At 32.9% G+C, this 21,805-nt stretch overlaps 1 protein-coding gene across 2 annotated transcripts in view; it reads left to right on the top strand.

Moving 5' to 3' along the window:
* The window catches only part of LOC147075936 (potassium channel subfamily K member 6-like), a 252,092-nt gene that overhangs the window by 227,068 nt on the left and 3,219 nt on the right, over positions 1-21,805 (top strand). For both annotated transcript variants that reach the window (XM_085942264.1, XM_085942262.1), the window contains 2 exons: positions 14,530-14,670; positions 19,973-20,182. In XM_085942264.1, coding sequence (XP_085798390.1) covers positions 14,530-14,670; positions 19,973-20,182 — 351 coding nt within the window. The remainder of the gene's footprint in view (positions 1-14,529; positions 14,671-19,972; positions 20,183-21,805) is intronic.

The raw sequence follows: 21,805 nt of genomic DNA, 5'->3' as shown, positions 1-21,805 counted from the left end.
CTGGTACTGCAAATCGATTTAAATGACAAACTAATGGAGCTTATAATATAGTGTGCTGTACATCGTGTAACAAAATTACTGAGTAATTTGTAACACAACAAACCCTTAATCAAAATTCAAACTAATATTTTTTTATAATCGACCGAACGTACTTGATGGAATATGAATTTAAATTCGAATGGATTTAAGTTTTGTACTATTCCATTTGAGTCATTTTTTTGCGAGCCGGGTTTCGCCTTTCATCATCTTCAGGCACTATGTGCACTCACCAAAAGGTAAATATGCACTGACAACAAATACAATTAATTATAACTTATATAATAAATTAATATAATAAAGTAGGTAAAAACTTTATCACCTACCTATTAAGTCAAAGATCACAATAAAAATATAACCAACAAATTATGAATAGTTGAAGTATTGTTGTTTTAATTTAACAGGAGAAATTAAAACAAAATAAATATCAAGAATTTCAGTGATTTATAGTTAAGTACCTCCCTATGATTTTAAAGGCAATTAATGTCAATGATTAAAAATTAAATCATACATCACCGAAATTCTTGTTATTTATATTTTATTGAAGTGTGTTTCCTCTCCTGTCAAATTTTGGTTGCTTCATATAGACCCCTTTTCAAGGGACACTTTCAATAATTGTTAATACAGCTCCTAATATTCATATTCAATTATAATTATTCATAATATATTTTTATTGATTTTAATGCGGCGAGAGTGGGCAGGGCTAACACAATCTAGCAGGTATCACTAACTACCTAATACTAATAGCTTTTCATCGATTTGACCGCAGAATACCGCATGGTTACACTTAGTACTTACAGTTACAGTTAGTACTTATTCCACTTTTAGTCAATAAATTAGGACCGGTTTCGTCCGCCTCAGAGGGATATTTTCAACTGAATACATTTTTTTTATAAAACAATATTTATCAAACAAGATCCAAAGCGACCGAAATAATATAACATTTATGTACGTATTGTTATAAGTACTACAAAAAAAATACGTTTAATTAAATTAAAACAACAATACAATGCAGTTCTACCATGAATTGACAGTTAACAAAATAAAAGAAATAGTTGAAGTGTTTGTAAAAAAACCCCTACCCTTAATAATACAATCAATAGGCGTATACAACGTCAAGCCCCCTAATAATAGATCATTAGATAACAATTAATAAATACTACATTCAAGAGGTATCAATCGTCAATACTGGTAATTTAATGGAGTTAACTAATGACTAATGAGATATATCAAAAAAGTATCATGTTAGAATATATTTGTTTAACGTATTTTCAATAAACTAAATTCTTATTGAACGAGTGGATAAGGAAGCAGACAAGGGTTTGCGATGTAATAGAGTTAATTAAAAGTCTTAAATGAAGATGGGCTGGACACAAAGAAGAGACAATCGTTGGACAAATCTAGTCATCCAGTGGTATCCAAGAAGTACAAAACATCCGCAAGGTAGACCTAGAGACCGCTGGATCGATGAAATGATAAAGTTCTGTGGAAGTATGTGGCAACGCAATGCACAGGACCGATAGAAGTGGAAACAGCTTAAAGAGGCCTTCATCCAGCAGTGGATAGATTCAGGCTGATGATGATATTCTTATTTTTTCCTTATTAACAATGTAACAGGTCATGAGGCTCGATGGCAGTAGTGTAGCAATCATATAACAAGCAGGCTTTGATAACATTACATAAACGTATTGTGTCCTCATCGAGAATTGAATCCAGAATCCCCGGATGAGAAGCCAATACTTTGCTTATGTATTGAATTACGAGAGCCGTATCTTCAGCCTCGAATACAAATAATTATCACCAATCGCATAGGCGTCAAAACTCATTTTGATTACACCTGATACCATATTATTATATAAGATTAATCGATCAACATTTAATAATTAATCTGCAATTCCTCTGGGTATAGTCTAAACTCGTTTATCATACGACTACTACAGATCGCCTCAAATTGCAGTCACTTTTATTTTATTATTTTTAGTGTATGTCATGCTGGCAATATTATTTTTATAAAATGAAGATAAAACTAAAAAAATATCTCCACCGTCTAGTCGATTAAATAACCTGTCAATTCCTTTAATCGATTTTGTTATATTTTAATAGACATCTCTATTTTATCTCTACGTAGAAGTTTTCAAACTTCCAATGGATTTTATATTACTTGTTCGTTTTATTGCAGTGAAAGAATCCAAACTTTTAAGTGCTGTCGTATTTCAAATTGAAGAGCATTACTTGTAAAATACAGTCTGATGAATATTTTTTTCATTGGTTTAAGATTTAACCAACATGTTCTTAGCTAGTAGTAGATCACAATTGCGATAATATTAATACAGAAATATTAAAATCCCGAAAAGGTGTTGAATCGTCTAGTTCGTTTCAACATTGCATATTTGCATTTTATAACGATGTTAACACTCCTTGTCTTTTAATTCCACTTAACCTAACCTAACCTGACCTAATATCAGTAGAAAATACTCCATATTATTATTCTGTATTTAAAGTAAAGTAAAAAAATATCGACAGAGCCATCAGAATATTATGACTTATTTGAATTTAGAATCAACATACACATAATATATACTATATCTGAGTCTATCAACTTTTTTACTACAAAAAACTACTACACACGCAAACAAAGGCTTGGGATAATTCAAAGTTTTTTTATGTAGTTTGACACGATTTGTCCTTGAGATTTTTGTACTGTCTGGATCACTATAAAAATGAATCGTGCTTCTAAAGATTACACCTTCGCGTATATTATCTATAAATATATTATGTTATGTGCGGTGACCTAGCTATCTAAAATATGTAAAATTATACCATTAAACCATACATAATTTTACATATTTTATAGATAGAAGAATATTTTGTTATCAATTACGGCTTGGAGTGACCAGGGCTTAATGAATTTAAAATAATTAATCGACACAATATGTACCATGTATTCTTAATTCAACGAAAAGTATGTACTATCTTTGTCGGATCGCCCGTAACATACCTAAACTATTATAGTTTGTTTTAGGCAGGATATAATTGAATATAAAAAACTTACCAGCACCATCTGCAAATTGCATTCTTAGTTCAACGAAAACGAATAAGTATGACTGACAAAGTTTAGTGTGCACTAATTATGTCGAACAGCCTTCCTCCACCCTTCGCCACAGAGAAGTCTAGAAAGACATAATTTCGTATTTTTATTTTTTATTCGTTTGTGTATTGTGAAATCCATCAAATATGCCAATTCCAGTTTTCCACGCCGTTTCGAATCTGAATATCTTGACATGTACGGACTTTGAATTATATATGAGATAACATTCGCCAAACAAGTATCGAGTAATATGGCAAGCCTCTTTGCGAATATCTCATCATCTATCTCGAAAAGCAATCACTTTTTATCATCCACGTTGCGCTCGTAAAGTGACAAAATACTGAATTCTTTTTACGACTCGAGAATTAGGCCTCTACGGCGTAGAGGTCTACGAGACCTCAAAAAAATCTCTTAAAAGGACCGACTCACAAAGTTATATGTTATTTATATACCTACGTAAGTTATGTTAACTGTAAACTATCCGAGTTTATTTTTTGCCATAAAGCGATTTCTTGGAACATTTTTTAATGAGTGCTTTTGTTTTATTTGGTTATTTATTAAGACTTCTTTGGTAGATATAGTCTAAAATCGCCTGGACAAGTAAATGTGCAGTCACATTAGAATCGTGTAAGGAGGTATTCTTATTTAAATTAAAATTTATTTATTAATATTTAGTGAATTTTACAAATTACAAATTCAAAACATTCATAACGAAACATGATATGAAAAATAAACTAATTGTATAAAAACAGTATTTAAAAAACAAAGAAATAGAAGGTATATTAGTAAAATATTAAATACAAAATAATAAAGTATACAGAAGTATGCCGAATGAGCTAAGTAAACCCTATTTTATGTATTTATAAAATAACGTCCACCTAAACTCATCCTCACGTCACTACAATATATATTGGCTGGGCCATATTATGGTCGCTTTTCCCACATACCTCAATCCCCAATTATTATCGCAAGACCAGGCGACCACAAGTCTGAAAAGTTTACTTGCCAGACCCAGAATTCGAACATGGGACCCACGACATTATAGGCCGACGCTTAAGCCGCACAGCCATAGTGTGATATTATATCAAAATTATTTTAATTTTTTATTAATATACACCCGAGAATAATTACTGTCAGTTCTCCATTAATTTTATAAGCTATGAATATTCATGCACAATCTATTGAACCATTTTTCAACATTAATTAATTCACTTCACTGCTGCTCCATTAGTGTTTATTTGGTTGAAGACTTAATTAGCGCATAAAAAAATGCCATTATGAAAGAGCTTTATTTTCGCTCTCTATAAAGCTTGTCAACCTGATTTTTCATACGACAAACTTTTACCATGACACACAACTATAAATAAAAACGTTCGATAGCGCCAGGGTAGAATGATAAAAATACTCACTATTTTTTTATGGAAATTTATTTGTGAAATATGAAAATTAAGCTCTTTGATCCACACAAAAACATAATATAAGGGGTATATACTCATGTATAATTATCGTTGTGAACTAACTAATGTTAATATACCTGTAATAATATTAATACAATCGACCGAAGGTACTTGATGGAATTTGAATTTAAATTCTAATGAATTGAAGTTTTGAACTTTGACTTGAACTTTGAACTTTGACTCAAGTGGAATAGTACAAAATTTAAATCCATTATAATTTGAATACCTGTTGTAGGTTCCGTTTAATTTTTAACCATTCATTTCTTGTATACAAATATAATATAATATAGAAGGTTATAGATACAGTCAAAAAATCATTGAAAAAAGCAACCATGTATAATATGCTGTCTCATAAAATAACATATTGTGTTTTTTCTTTCTTTTATTGTGTACATTGGACGCTAAAGACGCATCTAGCGCGTAACGATTAAGTGACCATTAGATATAATTAGCATGCTATTTACATGTGGTAATTAATTAGTAATTATCTAGTCAGCAGTCAATGTGTGAACTGCATTGTATTATTGTTTGAACCGGTTTTCAAGTAAAAAAGTAAAATAAATACAATTTTTTTTTTTGTTTTTATTAAATTAATCAATAATCATATTATCTCAGTGTCTACATTAATTATTAATTTAAATCCCAATGCACTCTTTATTCCTTTCTTCATAAGTCAGTTGAAAGAAACAAAGAAAGCGTCACAACCATTGCGACTTGATATCTATTAGGAGAAAATTCTCAGGTTTCAAAAAGTTTGCAGCATTTTACGCCAAGTAAGAAAGTCTTGTCTCGTTGAAAATTGACTGTAATATATGATATATTAGATCGATCACTCGCACTCCAGTGCACTTCAGCAAATGTCTTGGTACGTTGGTGATAGGACTCTCTCAGCACTACTTTTAGTTGAAGCCCGCATGAGTTGATGGAAAATACATGTATGTTTTCCGTTTGAAACTTTCATGGTTGTTTGATGTCGTAATAGATGTTCGAGTTGTCATCGCGTACCTATTCTTCCTCTTTCTTTACTCGACGTTTTAGGGTTTTTGTACAGACCATTCTCAGAAGATAATAATAATATATTAAAGTGTACTGTAAAGTTGTGATTATATTGAGATGCATGTCGCGTACTTTTACGCTGTCACGGCGACAACAAGCACGATCAATGATTGAGTAACCTAGTAATAGGTCTCTGTAAATTCAATAATATTTTGAACAGAGCCTAACCCGCAGACCATAGATAATAGACAACATTCTTATAGAAAATACACATACAAATACATAGCGCAAAAAATAATAAAACACGCAATTTTGACATGATTCGAAAATGTGTAGGCATGTAGAAAATGGTAAAAAAAACGTTAATTGAGTTATGCAAGTGTCGATGCAGCGCAGTACAACGTGAGGTGACCTCATTCTTGCTCTGGTGATTTTATTGACAATGTTCGTTTAAAGGTTCAAAATGTGCTACGGGATGGGAGCATCAGTCTGATAACATTCTAAACACCAAGAAAAACGATATAACACACTTTTTCCCGCAGCGGCAGCTTACTGTGACGGCACGTGATAGTACGCGACATGCAGCATAATGTATTTCGCGCTTAAGGTGTATGAATGCAAACGCCAGTCTAAGTGTGTCGAAAAAGGCTCATTCATGTCGTCAGACACCAAGAAGGTACTTACTTGATGAAAGTGCTGACGAAACCAAAGAGCGACACATCATTGATGGTAGAATGACGGTCTCCAGGCACCTCCATCTGATGGTCTCCCGAAATTACATTCATGTACATGACACAAAGAAGAACCAAGTCGAAGAATATTAGAAAAATGCGTAAGGTAGCGTCATGCAGAAGAACAACTAAACTGTTAGATATAAGAGAATTCATATAAAGACCCTGCTAACTCTGTGAAACTGTCATAAATCAAGCAGTCTCCGTGAAATCGTTTTTGTTTATTTTAATATTATACGGTTACATGTAAATTATACGTCATATTACATTTCATCATTTCATCATATTACAGTTAATCGTCAGCTGTCGTACCGAAAAGACATTATTGTATGGCATGCTGATTAAAAAAATATGCTTTGTTTTTGGAGCATTGCAGGAAGATTTTATGAGATACAATAAGAGCATTTAATAAGTACGATTTGATATTTGCTTGCTATACTTGCTAATCTACTTTAGAATCCCTCACAATTAATTTTATATCATCATCAGCCTAAATCTATCCACTGCTGGATGAAGGTATCTCCAAGCTGATTCCACTTCTTCTGTACGTTGCTATGTACTTCCGCAGAACTTTATAATTTTATCGATCCAGCGGCCTGTAGGTCTACCTTGCGGACGTTTTGTACCTCTTGGATACCACTGGATGACTAAACTTTTCCAACGATTGCCCTTTCTTTGAGCTATGTGTATATAAGCTATACTTAAATATATCCAATATGACTGTGTTTCTAATTTACTTAGATACATATTTCTTTTTTATATTCCGGTGGTTTTATTAAAGTATTTTTTAGATGTTTTACTTTGACAATAATTTAATCTCAATACTATACGGCCATCTATTTCAGATACAACAGCTCACGATGAACTGTGATACGTCCAACTGCAAATGTACAAAACTCCCGACACGTTATTGTACAACTAGGCAGACAGTGAACAACATTGAAGTAATTAGCAACTTATTTATTGATTCATTTGTATGTAGGTACACCCCTTCCACATTAAACACACATCCATAGATAACTAAAACGAGACGTCATTAGAGCGTACACACAACGTAGTTCTCCGCTTGTCTATGACTATTACGATTTATGAAATTCCTCTCATAATCAATTATGCAAATATGAAGTAGATGAACAAAAGAGCTCGTCTTATAACCACACTCAAGACGAGTGTTTGACTACGATAAGCTAAAGGATTTACACATAAGTACGTATATATATTATATGTAGATATATATATATATATATATATATATTATATAACAGGGATTCTTAATTGTTTTGAGCCCCGATCAAGATTAGTGTGATAACTTTGGTTTCGCGACCGAAGAAAATGTGGGATTGATTTGTGTGGATGACTATTGAACAACGTGTGAACAATTTTTATATTTGTTTATTTGATTGATTACAATATATAATTATTATACTGTAAATTTACGAATATTCTCATCGTAACGTGGGACAACTTGTGATTGTATTGTTAATAGTGCCGAGGACTGCCAAGTACTGTCTTGAGTCAGGACGCTACAAAAAAGATGAATATTTTATTTATTTATTTAAAAAGATACATTGAGAATATAGCAAATTATTTATTCAAGACGTTCACAACATGACATTTAGAATAAAAAATACAAGTAAATCAAATTAGTAGAGATAAAAAACAAACCAAAAAATAATTTTATAGCAAAAGAAATAAAATAAAATATAAACAACAAAAAATCAAGAAAAATACAAATTAAACGATAAAATTGAATTTTAAAAACAATATAATTATAATTATGTATTACGAAGTATTATTTTTTATTATCACTTGAAATGAAATATCACAAAAATCCTTGGAATGACCGGGGGATATCCAAGATGTTCTGCGTAGTATCAAACCAGAAAACTAAAGTGCTTCGGCCCAGTTATGAGAAGACAAAAGCACACAATTATCAAACTTCGCATCAAAGAAAAGATCAACGGTAAGCGTAGCAGAGGAAGACGTCACATTTCATGGCTTAAGTACGAGTGCAGCTCTACCGAGCTGTTTAGGATAACAGATTATGAAGTAAAGATCACCCCGATGGTGACCTACCTCCGTTAGGGGATGGCAATATATTTTTTTGTTTTTTTCACAACTGTAACATTTCTCGCGATAGAGGTGAGCAATCATTGGCTTATCCAGCTGTTTCTTCAGTGTATGTGGAACTATGCCGGTGGCAGAACACCAGTGGTCGTATTATATTTTACTTTTTTAATATGCCGCTTTAGTTTTAACACTGTTATTATTCAGAGGTACATTGCCGTGTATAACGTATGTGTCGACTAGAACCACGAAAATGTAGAAGCCAATCGGTACGGTATGCCTACGTGGGGGATAAAGGGGTATATTTACATAATAATCGCAATCATTGACTGCGTTAAGGGCTTGCGCAGACAGAGAGCGGTCAGGCGGTCTGCGTTCCGCGTTCGGAGTTCGGCGTTCTTTGTACTGTATGGACTTCATACTGTATGGGTACACAGCCGGCGGTCAGACCGCGCCGGTCAATTGGAACGCTAGAGTTCTGGAGTTCTATGCCCGGAATTACAAAGAACGCCGTACCTCCCGTCCAGTCCCGTCATAGGAATTTGAGCAGTCACACAACATAGAGCGAAACCACACGGGGGAGTGAGTACGCAACAGCGGTGCTTTCTCACTTCCACTCGCAGTCGGAATATAGCGGTCTCGCATTATGCAGCGCTTGTGTCAGTACAACGTTTGTAAACAAATGGAACGCTTATTGTTGACCGCCACCTGTCTGCTGTCCCTGAACGTTAGCGGTCAACGGTCGGTTGAACGCAGAACTCCGACCGCTCTCTGTCTGCGCAAGCCCTAAAACGGCCCACATGCTCAGCACTGGTCAAAATGAAGCTTTTATGGCATTTTCAGAGCACAACCCTGGACATTCCTTAAACGTTGTAGATAATCTATTTATATAATTTTGAAGCCTTATTATCCTTTATATTTATTTTAAATATTTGATGACTGCAAAAAGTATTTTTATTACATAAAATAGTATTCTTTTTTTAACCTCTCGCTCTAATGTTTTAGAATATAGTCATAGTTCAGTACGTTCAGAGCGAGAGGTTTAAAAGAATACTATTTTATGTAATAAAAATACTAAATAAGGCTTGAAAATTATATAAATAGATTATCTACAACGTTTGAGGAATGTCCAGGGTTATGCTCTAAAAATACAATAAAAACTCCATTTTGATCTACGCTGCGCATGTGGGCCCTTAAGACTATACCTCAGCTGAGGCATGATCTAAAAAGATCTAAGAAAGATTAAATGAGTCGCCTGCACTGCCACAAGAATCTGACACCGTTCCACATTTACTACTTTTTTTTAAATATCACGAATTTGATCTCAATGCTATACGGCCATTTATTTCTGATACAACAGCTCACGATGAAATGTGATACGGTCTACTGCATACGTACAATTATTCCCATAAAACAGCGTCGATCTCATGAGAATTTTTTTATTGAAGTATCTTTATTGTCATAGATATTTTTTTTGTTTGATTTATCAAGGAATCGAAGCACATGCACCTAAGTGATGACCGTTTGCATTAGTGATTGCTAGGGAACCCAATCCCGGGATCCCGGACAGTTTTCGATACCTATGAATCCCGGAATTGGTAAACATAATCCTGAAACCTTCGGGATTGATTTTTTATCAATCATAATCAATTAGTATGTACCTGTATGTACCTGCATATGTCACAAGGGTAATCGCCGGATGCTCACGGATAATAAATAACCATTTTTTGTTGTCATACGCAATCGTAAAAACATCAGAAAAATAATAAATTCATTCATTTTACCAGCTAGACGCCACTGACGTTCTGGCACGCGAACGGCATCTAACCGTCAGTGCCACAGACGTGCAGGCAGGCACTTGTTTCTACGCCGAATTTAATCAATGTTATCTTTTAATAAATAAATGAAACAATACTAACTATACATAACTTTTTTACTTTCACATTATTATCTATATTACAATATTATTTACTCCATTAAACCCATGTATTTCCGAGATTGAACGTACACAATATTAACATTAAATAATGACATAAATAGTATAAATTATACTAGACATTTTTAACCGATTTTATCAGTGCTATTTGTATAAATAAAAAAAATATTAACTTACGAAAAAAACGCCAATCCCGGGATCGTCAATTTGTAATCCCGAAATCCCAGGATCAATATTTTGGCTCGGGATTGGATTCCCTAGGTGTGCGCATAGTACAAAATTTAAATCAATTATAATTTTAATTCAAATTCCATAGTATTAACCTTCTACGTACTACGCACATAGTAAATTGTTATAAGGCGGTTTGTTATATTATGCCCCGTCATCATATTTCATCTTTAAGTAAAGAACCGTGCTGATTATTTTGAAAAATTTACATATTCAATGAAACAGAAAACCTTTCTACAGATCTTCCACAAAGAGAAAAATACGCACAAACATTTAGAATATCTGCATATTTAAACGTTTGAATTTTTTCATGAGTGCAAAAGAAATATTATTTGGAAAATCGAAGTGTTGATTCTTGCTAGAAAGACAAATATAGACGGTGCCGAATTGTTTCCATGGCAGCCGTATTTGTGTCACCGGAAAATAAATTAAATTTATATAGATAGGTACTGAATAAATATAGTTTGAAAATTACTAATAGCTCTGAATTTAAGAACATTATGCAATTTTAAGGTAAAGTAGCCATCACAATATTGTAGCAATCATACATTACACAAACATTTAATTATTCCAGACGAACAGTGCTACAAAATGTGTCAATTCTATGGGGCTGTATTGATTGAAACACTTCAATTGAATAATACGCAATATTTAAAAATTTGGCATTCCTTATTTAATTCGATGTTGGATAAAACACTAATTTCTTATTTAAACGCCTGTTGATTTATTTTATAGCTTTGTCACTTCGATTTTTGCAGTCCCTAAATTATATATCATCATCATCATCGGCCTGAATATATCCACCGCTGGATGAAGGCCTCTCCCACTTCTCTCGGTCCTGTGCGTTGCGTTGCCACGTACTTCCGCAGAACTTTATCATTTCATCGATCCAGCCGGCTCTAGGTCTACTTTGCGGACGTTTTGTATCTCTCAGGTACCACTGGATGACTAGATTTGACCAACGATTGTCCTTTCTTCGAGCTATGTGTCCAGCCCATTTCCATTTGAGGTTTTTAGCGAACTCTTTTACATCGCAAACCCTTGTATATGTATACCATGTCCAATCCTAATAAGATATGGGACTCCACAGAATGGAGGTTTGTATTAACCGATTTTTGTTTTTACGAGAAATGGATTTTAGCCACTTGCTCAACTTTATAGGTCCATACTCTGACTCAAACAGAAATTGAAAAACAATATTATGTGTACTTGCCAGACCCATGATTCGAACCTGGAACCCACGACGCTATAGGCCCTAAATTACTTCATTTTAAATCGAGCTCAATCTTTTTGCCACGTTTTTATTAGCTCGTATTCTTGTTTGTCCGGTACGATTTTAATTTTTTTTCTTGTTTGTCCAAGATTTGTATTAAACGATTGAAGATTTTTAACTAACTTCCCGACTAGCTAAACATTTGAAACTTTTAGAATATATCAGAACACGACGACAATGCATTCTTTTAATACTTTTATCCATTTTTAAGCAGAATTGAATTCATTTTCAGTTAATTCTGTTTTGTATGAAAATGTTATTATTGCTAGTTTCTAAGGGGGTCCTAACAACTAAATTATTAAGATATATGCGTGCGTTACTATGGAAATCAATATGAAATGTCAAAATGACATTTCAGTATTCTCTATTTATTCAGTATTTCTATCAAGTACAATAAAAAGTTTTTATTAATACATAGAATTGTCAAGTTTATATGATTCAACAGAAAATTTAAAAACGTGGTAAGTATATAAAAAGTTCTTTTTATCTTGTAATTCTTTTAAACCGAGTTTCTAATAGATTTCGGTAGGTTTCTTTACATCTAAATCCATGTTGTCATAATACACTATCACATAGCTTATTACTATTACACGTAGGTACTTAATGAAGTTGCCGAATATACATAGTTTAAATGTCATTATACGACAATTACTGAAAATGATAAACAGGATATCCTATTCTGATTGGGTACACGATGAATCGTGAAATGGCTTCTCAATATAGAATTAATTGTTAATTATTCACGTATTATGAAAGTTTACGGATTCAGCAGTGTCGTGATATTTAGATGAATACGCATCCATGTTTCAATTCCACTCTAGTTGCCAAATCTACAATACTGAAAACTTTTCATAAATTCCATCAGGTGTTTTAATATTAATCTTTTCATTGCCAAGAAAATTTTCTAGGTATTATATTTTTGGAATAAGTACTTTAAATTGTTTCAATAAAATACGCATAAATTTATGAATATTTGTCCCTAATTTATTAATTCAACAATAATATGTTTCTCGAATTTTTTGTGAATATTTTCACACTAAAATCATAAATACTGTTTTGACAATATATTACATGATCAGACCGAAAATAATAATATGCAATTCGCACATCCGTTAAAATAGAGTCTACGTCAAAAAACACGATTTTGAGTTAAGTATACAGAAATATTCACAAAAATAACTCTATCTGCTAAAAAATAGTGAATTGTGACGGTAATAAATTGAGACTAATTTGAACGTGTTCATTTTCACAGTGTCATTTTTGACTTTACGCCGCCTCGGTGTGTGCACGTATTGTATTTAGTATCTCAAAATTTGGGATACTATATTATTTATTATAGTCATAAAGTGGAAAGTGACTATATTGTCATAATTCGAATTGAATATTTTTTGTTGAAATATTCCCAAAACTTCTATATAAAAGTGTCACAACTCAAGTTTTTCACGATTTTCTTTTTGTAAAATGAGTTTTTTTTACAAAGTAACATAGCATTTTCCATGATGAATCTAAATATATATATATAACATGGGCATTGCTCTAAAGAGTAATGCGGGAAACATACAAAAACGTGATTTTGACCATTTACAGATTAGTGAACATACATAATATAATTGCGACACATTTTAACTATTGGCCTTTTTAATACCTACTCATCAGCGTTCTTCTAAATCAAGCTACTTCGGCAATCGGTTTTTGTTTTATTAAATCAAAGTAGATACCTATTAATTACTAACCAACGTCGTGGATTTCTCCAATATTTTTTATCCCAGGAGCTGCAGGGGTCGATTCGCACTACCTTTACGCCACAGTATGATACTGCAATCATGACGATTAAACAGTATAATATTATAGTTTAGAATTGTTCCGTTGCCAAGGCAGTGAATTTATTATTGTCGGCCATTTGCTTTTCTTTGCGTAAACAAACGATTAAACGTCAGAGTGACAGTTGGTACTTTAAAAATAAGAACAACGAGAAACCATTATATAATTTAGTAGATAATATAAGTTAAAGTGTATAGAAAATTAACGGCGTTCCAATAAGCGGTCCTTTTTCTTGAGTGTGTAATTTAACAAGATAATTAAGAGCTAGTCAAAGAATCTAGTTTATCACAAGTTTTGTTTTTGTTTTGTTACGCCAAAGAAGTATAAATTCTAACGCGCGTACATAAGTACACACACAGATTTTTTTATGATAATAAATCAAGTGTCTTGTTTAAAAAAAAATTTAAACAATTTAAAGAGGGCATTTTATTTGGAGTACATATTATTATGTACATAATTTGGAGAGTTAAGTGGTAACGGTTGTTTTGTAATTGTTTTTGTTTACGTTGCCTCTACCATCTGACGTGTATCTCTGCAGCATCCAGAAGAGACGAGAATTGCTTGTTAACCTTTCGCTTGGTGTATTATATTGTTGTTGTTTTATTTTGAGTACGATTGTTATGGTATTCTGATGAAAAATGAAATGACTTCAAAGTTGCCATAATAATTCGACAGCTGAATGCAGAACTATTCTAACTCGCCCGTGTCACATCGGGGCTAAAATATCATAATAATGCTTCAATATCTTATCATATTTAAATTCATTAAATATATATTTCACGTGTTAAAAAAATGGAACAGATTAATGACCTGTAAATATGTAAACCTTATATAAAATTATCACTAAATTGACGATGAATTTCGTAATAATCAACCAATTGTTTCTTTATTTACAGAGGAATCTCTAGAGACTTTGATCGAAGAGGTGGTACGAGCTGGTAACCGAGGCGTATCAGCTTCGAGGAATGCATCAGGAGAACCAAATTGGAGCTTCGGACAGTCGTTATTCTTCTCCAGTACCGTTGTCACAACGATCGGTAAGTTCTATTCACGTAGAAATTACATTTTATACTAGCAGAAAAGCCTTAGGACGTAGGTCATAATTAAGTATGGTACCTACTCGATAGAACTAGAGATAATATCAATGTATTTAGGTAATATATATGTACATAATAACAGAAAACCAATTGAACGTGTGACTCACTATAAATATTAAATTTAGGAACATGGGTCAATGAGAAATGGGACCAATCTTAACGGCCCACATGCCCAAAGTCTAAATGGAGATTTTATGGTATTTTCAGAACATAACCCTGGACATTACTTAAACGTTGTAGATAATATATTTATATAATTTTGAAGCCTTATTATCCTTAATAATAAAATGCCTAATTCTTGTCAAATTTGGGATCATAGAGATTATAAATATAATTTTTTATCGTAAATATTTCACTACAGTAAGTAATGTCAACATAAATTTTACTAATGGTTTTATAAATGCGTTTAAAAATTAATAAACCTAAAAAATTGTAACACCACTGCACATGGATGTACTGACTATATTCTAAAACATTAGATCGAGAGGTTTAAAAGAATACTATTTTATGTAATAAAAATACTTAATGCAGTCATCAAATGTTTAAAATAAATATAAAGGATAATAAGGCTTCAAAATTACGAGTATATAAATAGATTATTTACAACGTTTAAGGAATATTCAGGCTAATGCTTTGAAAATACCATAAAAGCTCCATTTTGACCTTGGTTGGGCATGTGGGTCCTTATATCCATCACATAACCTGAATGCAGAGCTAATTAGACAATCTCAGAATATTGTTCAACTTTCCGTTATGGCGTAGTCGTCCACGCCATTTCCAAAATCATTATCTTTATTTCTTGGCAAAGAACTTTTGGCGCAAAAGTATCGTTGTGTTGATTTTCTTACAGCACAAACTCCGGTAACAAAAGTATGGCGCTCTGAATTTTGCAAGCCTTTGGAAACTTCTTAAAATAACTTTGTATGAGGAAAGTTTGCAATGGATGGGTCGGTAATGTAGATATCTACTTTTATGGTATACATACATTATTCGAGATGCAGTTTTACCGCCGCCGTTGCAGTGGCCATTTGCATTTTCAATAAGAAAATGGCGGACGGCGTGAAAAGGGTCGTAGCCATGGAGATATTAAAATATGTTAATTGTCGCTTTTGACATGGTAAGTAACTAAGATAAGGTTACTAGTAAATGAAAAAATATTGCAGGTTTATGACAATCGGATGAAATTAATAGTCACATAATAATCACACATTTTAGATAAGTAATTTATTTATTTAAAAAAAGACACATTGACAAAAACACATAACAAATTATTAATTCAAGACGTGCACAGCATGACATTTAGAATAAAAGGTACAAGTAAATCAACAAGAGAAAAAACAAGAAAAAAATATTTTATAGAAAAGAAATAAAACAAAAAAAAAACAGTATTTAAAAAAAATACAAATTAAACAATAAAATAGAATTTTAAAAACAGAATACATAATGCATCGCTAAAAATGTTTCCATCTCTAGGGAATGCATTGACCAGCCGCACAGCCCTCGCTATTGGTGCCTGATGAGCCTGACACGAGGAAACAGCTTTCATTGTTGTTTTTATTTAATAAAAAGCAATTTTTTGTAGTACTTATTCCACTTTTATATAATAGATTAGACCGGTTGAAAATGTCCCTCTGAGGCGGACGAAACCGGTCCTAATCTATTATATAAAAGTGGAATAAGTACTACAAAAAAAATGCGTTTTATTAAATAAAAACAACAATCCAATGCAGTTCCACCATGAATTGACAGTTAACAAAATAAAAGAAACAGCTTTCACCCAAAATAGGTCATGCGACCACGCATGTAATTGACGGGTGCATAAGAAATATGAAAGGGGAGGATACCTTGAAGAAAGATAGTCGGAAAATACTCGTTTGAGAAACTGTCAAAAGTATAATAATTATATACATTAAAATAAAGTTGTTGAAGAATTTCTTTTCTGAAGACGCTCTAAAACCCAATAAATATAGGTAGGTAATCAAAATTAATTAAACTAGATCGTTCTAAACGAAATTTGAACCTAGAACAAAAGTTTTTTTAAGATAATTTAAAAATCAATAATAAAATTGTGGTGTGTAAAAATCCCGTAAGTTGAAACTTTAAAAAAGCCTGTCAAACCATATTTCTAGGCACTCCTTTCGCACTGTCTTCTATGCATTTAAAATGGCTACAATGCAACATGTTAATGTAAATATGCATTTTTACTGTAAAATCCATTGAAATTTCGTCTCCCAGTAAAACAATGGCGTATTTTTCTTTTTTAATTAAAGCATTGTCATCATCATTGACTCGACAATCTGGTGCGCGAAGAGGTATCTTAAGAGGCTTTCTTTCAGCACAGTCGGTCCACAAGGTCATGTCCACACGTCATGAACATCTGAATTTGACAAATGCGAGAATTTTTGCCACTTTTCACGCAAGGTTTTGAATGTGTGAGTGTCCTACGAAAATAAACCACGCATTATAGACGTGCAATAGTGTGTGTTGCAACCTTCAATACACCAGAATGAGCGTCATTGCATAAACTGAGAGCATTTGTCAGTATTCGACGTATGACGTATTCTTGACACGTGTTTAAGTTTATCCCGTATTCTTCCGCACTCGAGATCGGTTGCCTGCTTCTCCACACCCATTAGGTATTTCTGTTCCCATTATTTCTGAATTCCCTGGTTGGTATCTAACAAATTTACATAGAATTTGAGACCAAATATGAAAAAGAGGTGAACTCTAAGCTTTCCTAAGGGCGGCACTTTGTCTATGGACGCCACTGTTCACGTGCATTGTTATTAACCTATATTTACCTTCCATAATCATCAATTTACCTATTATTAAAGTAATAATGTGAACTGAAATATCTAACGGATACGAAGTAGCAGGTAACCGATCTCGAGTAAGGAAGAATCCGGCGGAAGAACCACGTGCCTAGAATACGTCATACGTCGAATACTGACAACAGTGACAACTATTCTCTATTTATGTATTGACGCTCATTTAATATTTGGTGTATTACACACACTATTTCACGTATATAATGCCTGGTTCATTTTCGTAGGACACACACATTCAAAACCCTGTATCAAAATGTAGCGTATTGTTTTCAATTATTTATCTATCGGAATTCTATTTATTATCTGTTCTGTGGTTTTACTTCTGGTAGGTAGCTACCCTTTTATATATGTTTTCCAATAGATTATATTGCCTAAATTAACAGTTATATAATATTATCTAGTTATGTTGGGTTTTAATTTCTCATCAAAAATGGCGACTAGTATTTTATTGTTATTCGGGAACTTTTAAAAATAGATCTTACTTAGTTAAAAAGAAACAAAATAATATGTTGCAATGTTTTCGTGAAATGTTGGTTCTCACATTAATAACATTTTTTCATAGGCACTTTTGGAAATGCGCAATTCGCGCCATTATATCTTACAACTTCCATCTGGGTTGCCACTGCACCCCGTCGAGAGAACTTTTCCACCCCCTCGCAGTAAATACACACCCGCTAATATAAACAGCCCCCATAAGTACTTTCTTTACGAGGCTACAGGCCAGGCAAATTAAGAGGGAGGTTTTTTTTCACTTTGCACATTGCCCGCTTGGAATACTCGGGTCGTTGTTTTTTTCATCAACTATACGAAATTGGCGCGAATGTTTTTAATGAGACTCAAACATTGAGATCTGAATATTGCAGTATAATTTGAATTAATTCTACCAAGTTGTATCCCACTGAGGAAACCTCAATTTATAGTTCTTAAATTCTATTAACATACAATGAAAAAGATAAAAAGAATGTAGGTTCTTATTAGTTAGAAAAAAATACCAGTTGCCAACATTATTTTTTCAATTATTTATCTGTGAGCTACTGCATTAGCCTGGCGTAGGTTTTGTAGTCTATTGATTAGTGCCGAGCACGCCATCGCTGAATGTCAAGTGACTCTTGGATGATGGTTCTTCCTCATCCATAATGTTTCGCTTTTTGATTGATTGTGTGTTGGATAACACACTGATTTCTTATCTAAACGCCAATTTGTTGATTTTTTAACTCTTTCACTTCGATTTGTCCACTACCGAAATCTTAATCGAGTATATGCTAATAGAAATTGACATTTTCAAAGATATTACATTTTCAAGTGTTTTCAGTGTTTCCTATAAGATACCATTATTTGAAATTACAATGTCATTTAATACTTTTGTAAGTGTTAATTTGGAATTTGCGTTTACTTATATAAATAAGTCTTGTTCTGTCTTGCTCTCACCTATTCATTTACATAATATGTTTTATCTCATGCATAGCATTACAGACAGATAGATAAATGAAGACAAATATGTAATGGAATTTTAATATTAATATGAATTACATAATATTATAAATAACTACCGCTAATAAAACAAATGTTTTTGTTGTTGAGTATTTATTATATCAAATTACTGTGGGGAGGAATTGAACTATGGAATCATATTTATTTTAAATTGATCTTGGCCACCTCACAAAGAGATTTCGTAACAGTTTTTTGTTTTACGAGAAACGGGTGTTATCCACTTGCTCAGCCGATTAGCTCCATGCAAACAGACATTGAAAAAACAACACGTGATTTTTCAGACTCGGGATTCGAACCCGTGCTATCGCAACGTGAGGTTTCATAATTTTGGCAGAAAATAAGACATTCTCGGAGCGGCGCTGAGAGAGAGAGCGCTATGCAATATGCTGCATACAATTATTGGTGCCAGGCGAGGATAATAATATAATCACGTTTACCCTATCTAATTGTTGCGCACTAGAAGAAATCACATCTGCGCATAAGGCTTAAAAAATGTTCTACTATGTATATAAATATTTTCTTCAATTACGACCTCCAAGTAGTGTTACTGAATATATTATTTTATTGTAATTATTGTGAGACTTTTAGAATTAAATGATTATTTTGAAATTAAAGGCCCCACGCAAACCATACCCGGTCTTAATCGGGCTATCGCGATACCCTACGTTTGTATGTAAAGCATCAGTATTTTTTTGACTGGGAGCAGTTACCCAAGATTGCACTCAGTAGTGCTTTGACTGAATTTACATGACTTTAAATTAAAAGTGTCTATGTGAGAAAGGAACACATAGAGTCAAAATTAAAAAAAGATACCTACATGGTTATAATAATGGTTAAAATGGTTTAATAGTTGCCAAATCCTTGACAATATACCTACCTGTCGGCAATGCACCACATATTTATTATAAAATCTGTTTTCTCAGGTTATGGCCACGTGACCCCACTGTCTCGCGCCGGCAAGATCTTCTGTATGGTGTATGCCGCGGCAGGGATTCCTCTGACCCTCGTGCTTCTGGCGGCGCTGGTGGAGAGGCTCCTCACTCCTGCGACGGCGCTTCTTCGGTCTCTGAACGCGAGACTTGGCCATCTCTATCAGCCGTTTACCATCAGGCTCCTGCATCTCTTTATTATTGGTATGTGTGTATATCAATGAGATAATATTGATATATTTAAAATTATTCATTTAACGATCATTCTGGTATCAATCATTTTAGTCATATTGTTTAAGTCAATGATCCCGACATACCATTAGTCATAATCACATGAAAATGACGCCAGCTTGTACCATAGCAAACGTCTTTGATTGCGGTTTTTACAGATACGGAAGAAAAAAGTACTTTGATACTAATATATATTTCTGTGGTGAGTAGGGAATCCAATCCCGAGCCAAAATTCTGATCCCGGGATTTTGGGATTACAATTTGACAATCCCGGGATTTGCATATTTTTTCCATTGTTAATATAAAAAATTTATATTTACAAATAACATTGATAAAATCGGTCAAAAATAAATCTAGTATAATTTATACTATTTAAGACATTTATTGTTGATATTGTATACGTTCAATCTTGGAAATACATAAATTTAATGGAGTAAGTAAATAATATTGTAATATAAATAATAATGTGAATTATCCGCTTTAATCTAATTAGTCAGCCAAATATGAAACTGTCGTAAAACGTATGAGATCATGGTGGAATTACTTTGTTAAAGCATTGTTTTTTTCCAATCTTTCTCATTTTTATTAATTTATGTGAAAAAATAAAATTAATCGGCAACTTACACATGGGTATAAATCAAACTTTATTAAATTCAGTTTATTTATAATGTAGTTATTTGTTATTAAAAGCATTCTTTCTATTATATTTTCGTTTTTATTTTATTTTACATAAAAATTGATAAAAAAAATCAATGCCGAAAGTTTCGGGATTATGTTTATCAATGCCGGGATTCATAGGTATCGAAAATAGCTCGGGATCCCGGGATTGGAATCCCTAGTGGTGAGGGGTGGAGAAAGGCTGTTAGAATTCGACATAAACAATAATTTGTCAGTCATACTTATTTGTTTTCATTGAACTAATACCATAATATGCAGATAGTGCTGGTTATTTTTAAAATTCAATTAAACTCTGCCAAGCCAAACCATACTAATTAATAGTTTAAGTGTGCCAAGGGTGATCAGACAACAATACTGCAAACTTTTTCAGTCATACTTAGTTGTTTTCTTTGAATTAAGTATACATAATATTAAGCCTTACCCAAACCAAACTATAATCAATTCTTCAAATATTCTTCCTCCATAAAATAACTATAATGATATACTTATAGGTTTTTTTTTTTTTTTTATAGAATTATTAATAACCATGTCCTTGCTTTTTCGTACAAGGTGGTTGTTAGTAATTTTGAACAATCACAAACACCCAGGCTTTGAGAAAAACACATAAATGTTTTTGTCATGACCGGGAATCGAACCCAGGAACTCTCGGGTGGAAGGCGAGCGCCTTACCCACTGCACCACGAGAGCCGCCTTATACTTATAGGTTAATGGCATAATTTTAGATGTTTTATATATAAACGAATATATTTTGTCTATTGTGTATCTACTATGGCTTGGATTAGGCAGGGTTTAATTGAATTTTAAAAACGAATAAACACTATTTACACATTGTGGTTTTAGTTCAATGAAAACAAATAAGTTTGATTGACGAAGTTTAGTGTGCACTTTTTATGTAGGATCTTAACAGCCTATCTCCAT

The sequence above is a fragment of the Rhyacophila brunnea genome, unplaced genomic scaffold (genome assembly GCF_057557595.1).
Source record: "Rhyacophila brunnea isolate RB1 unplaced genomic scaffold, BYU_Rbru_1.0 scaffold_14, whole genome shotgun sequence".
Classification (NCBI taxonomy): Eukaryota; Metazoa; Arthropoda; class Insecta; order Trichoptera; family Rhyacophilidae; genus Rhyacophila; species Rhyacophila brunnea.
This window is presented reverse-complemented; position numbering and strand designations above follow the sequence as displayed.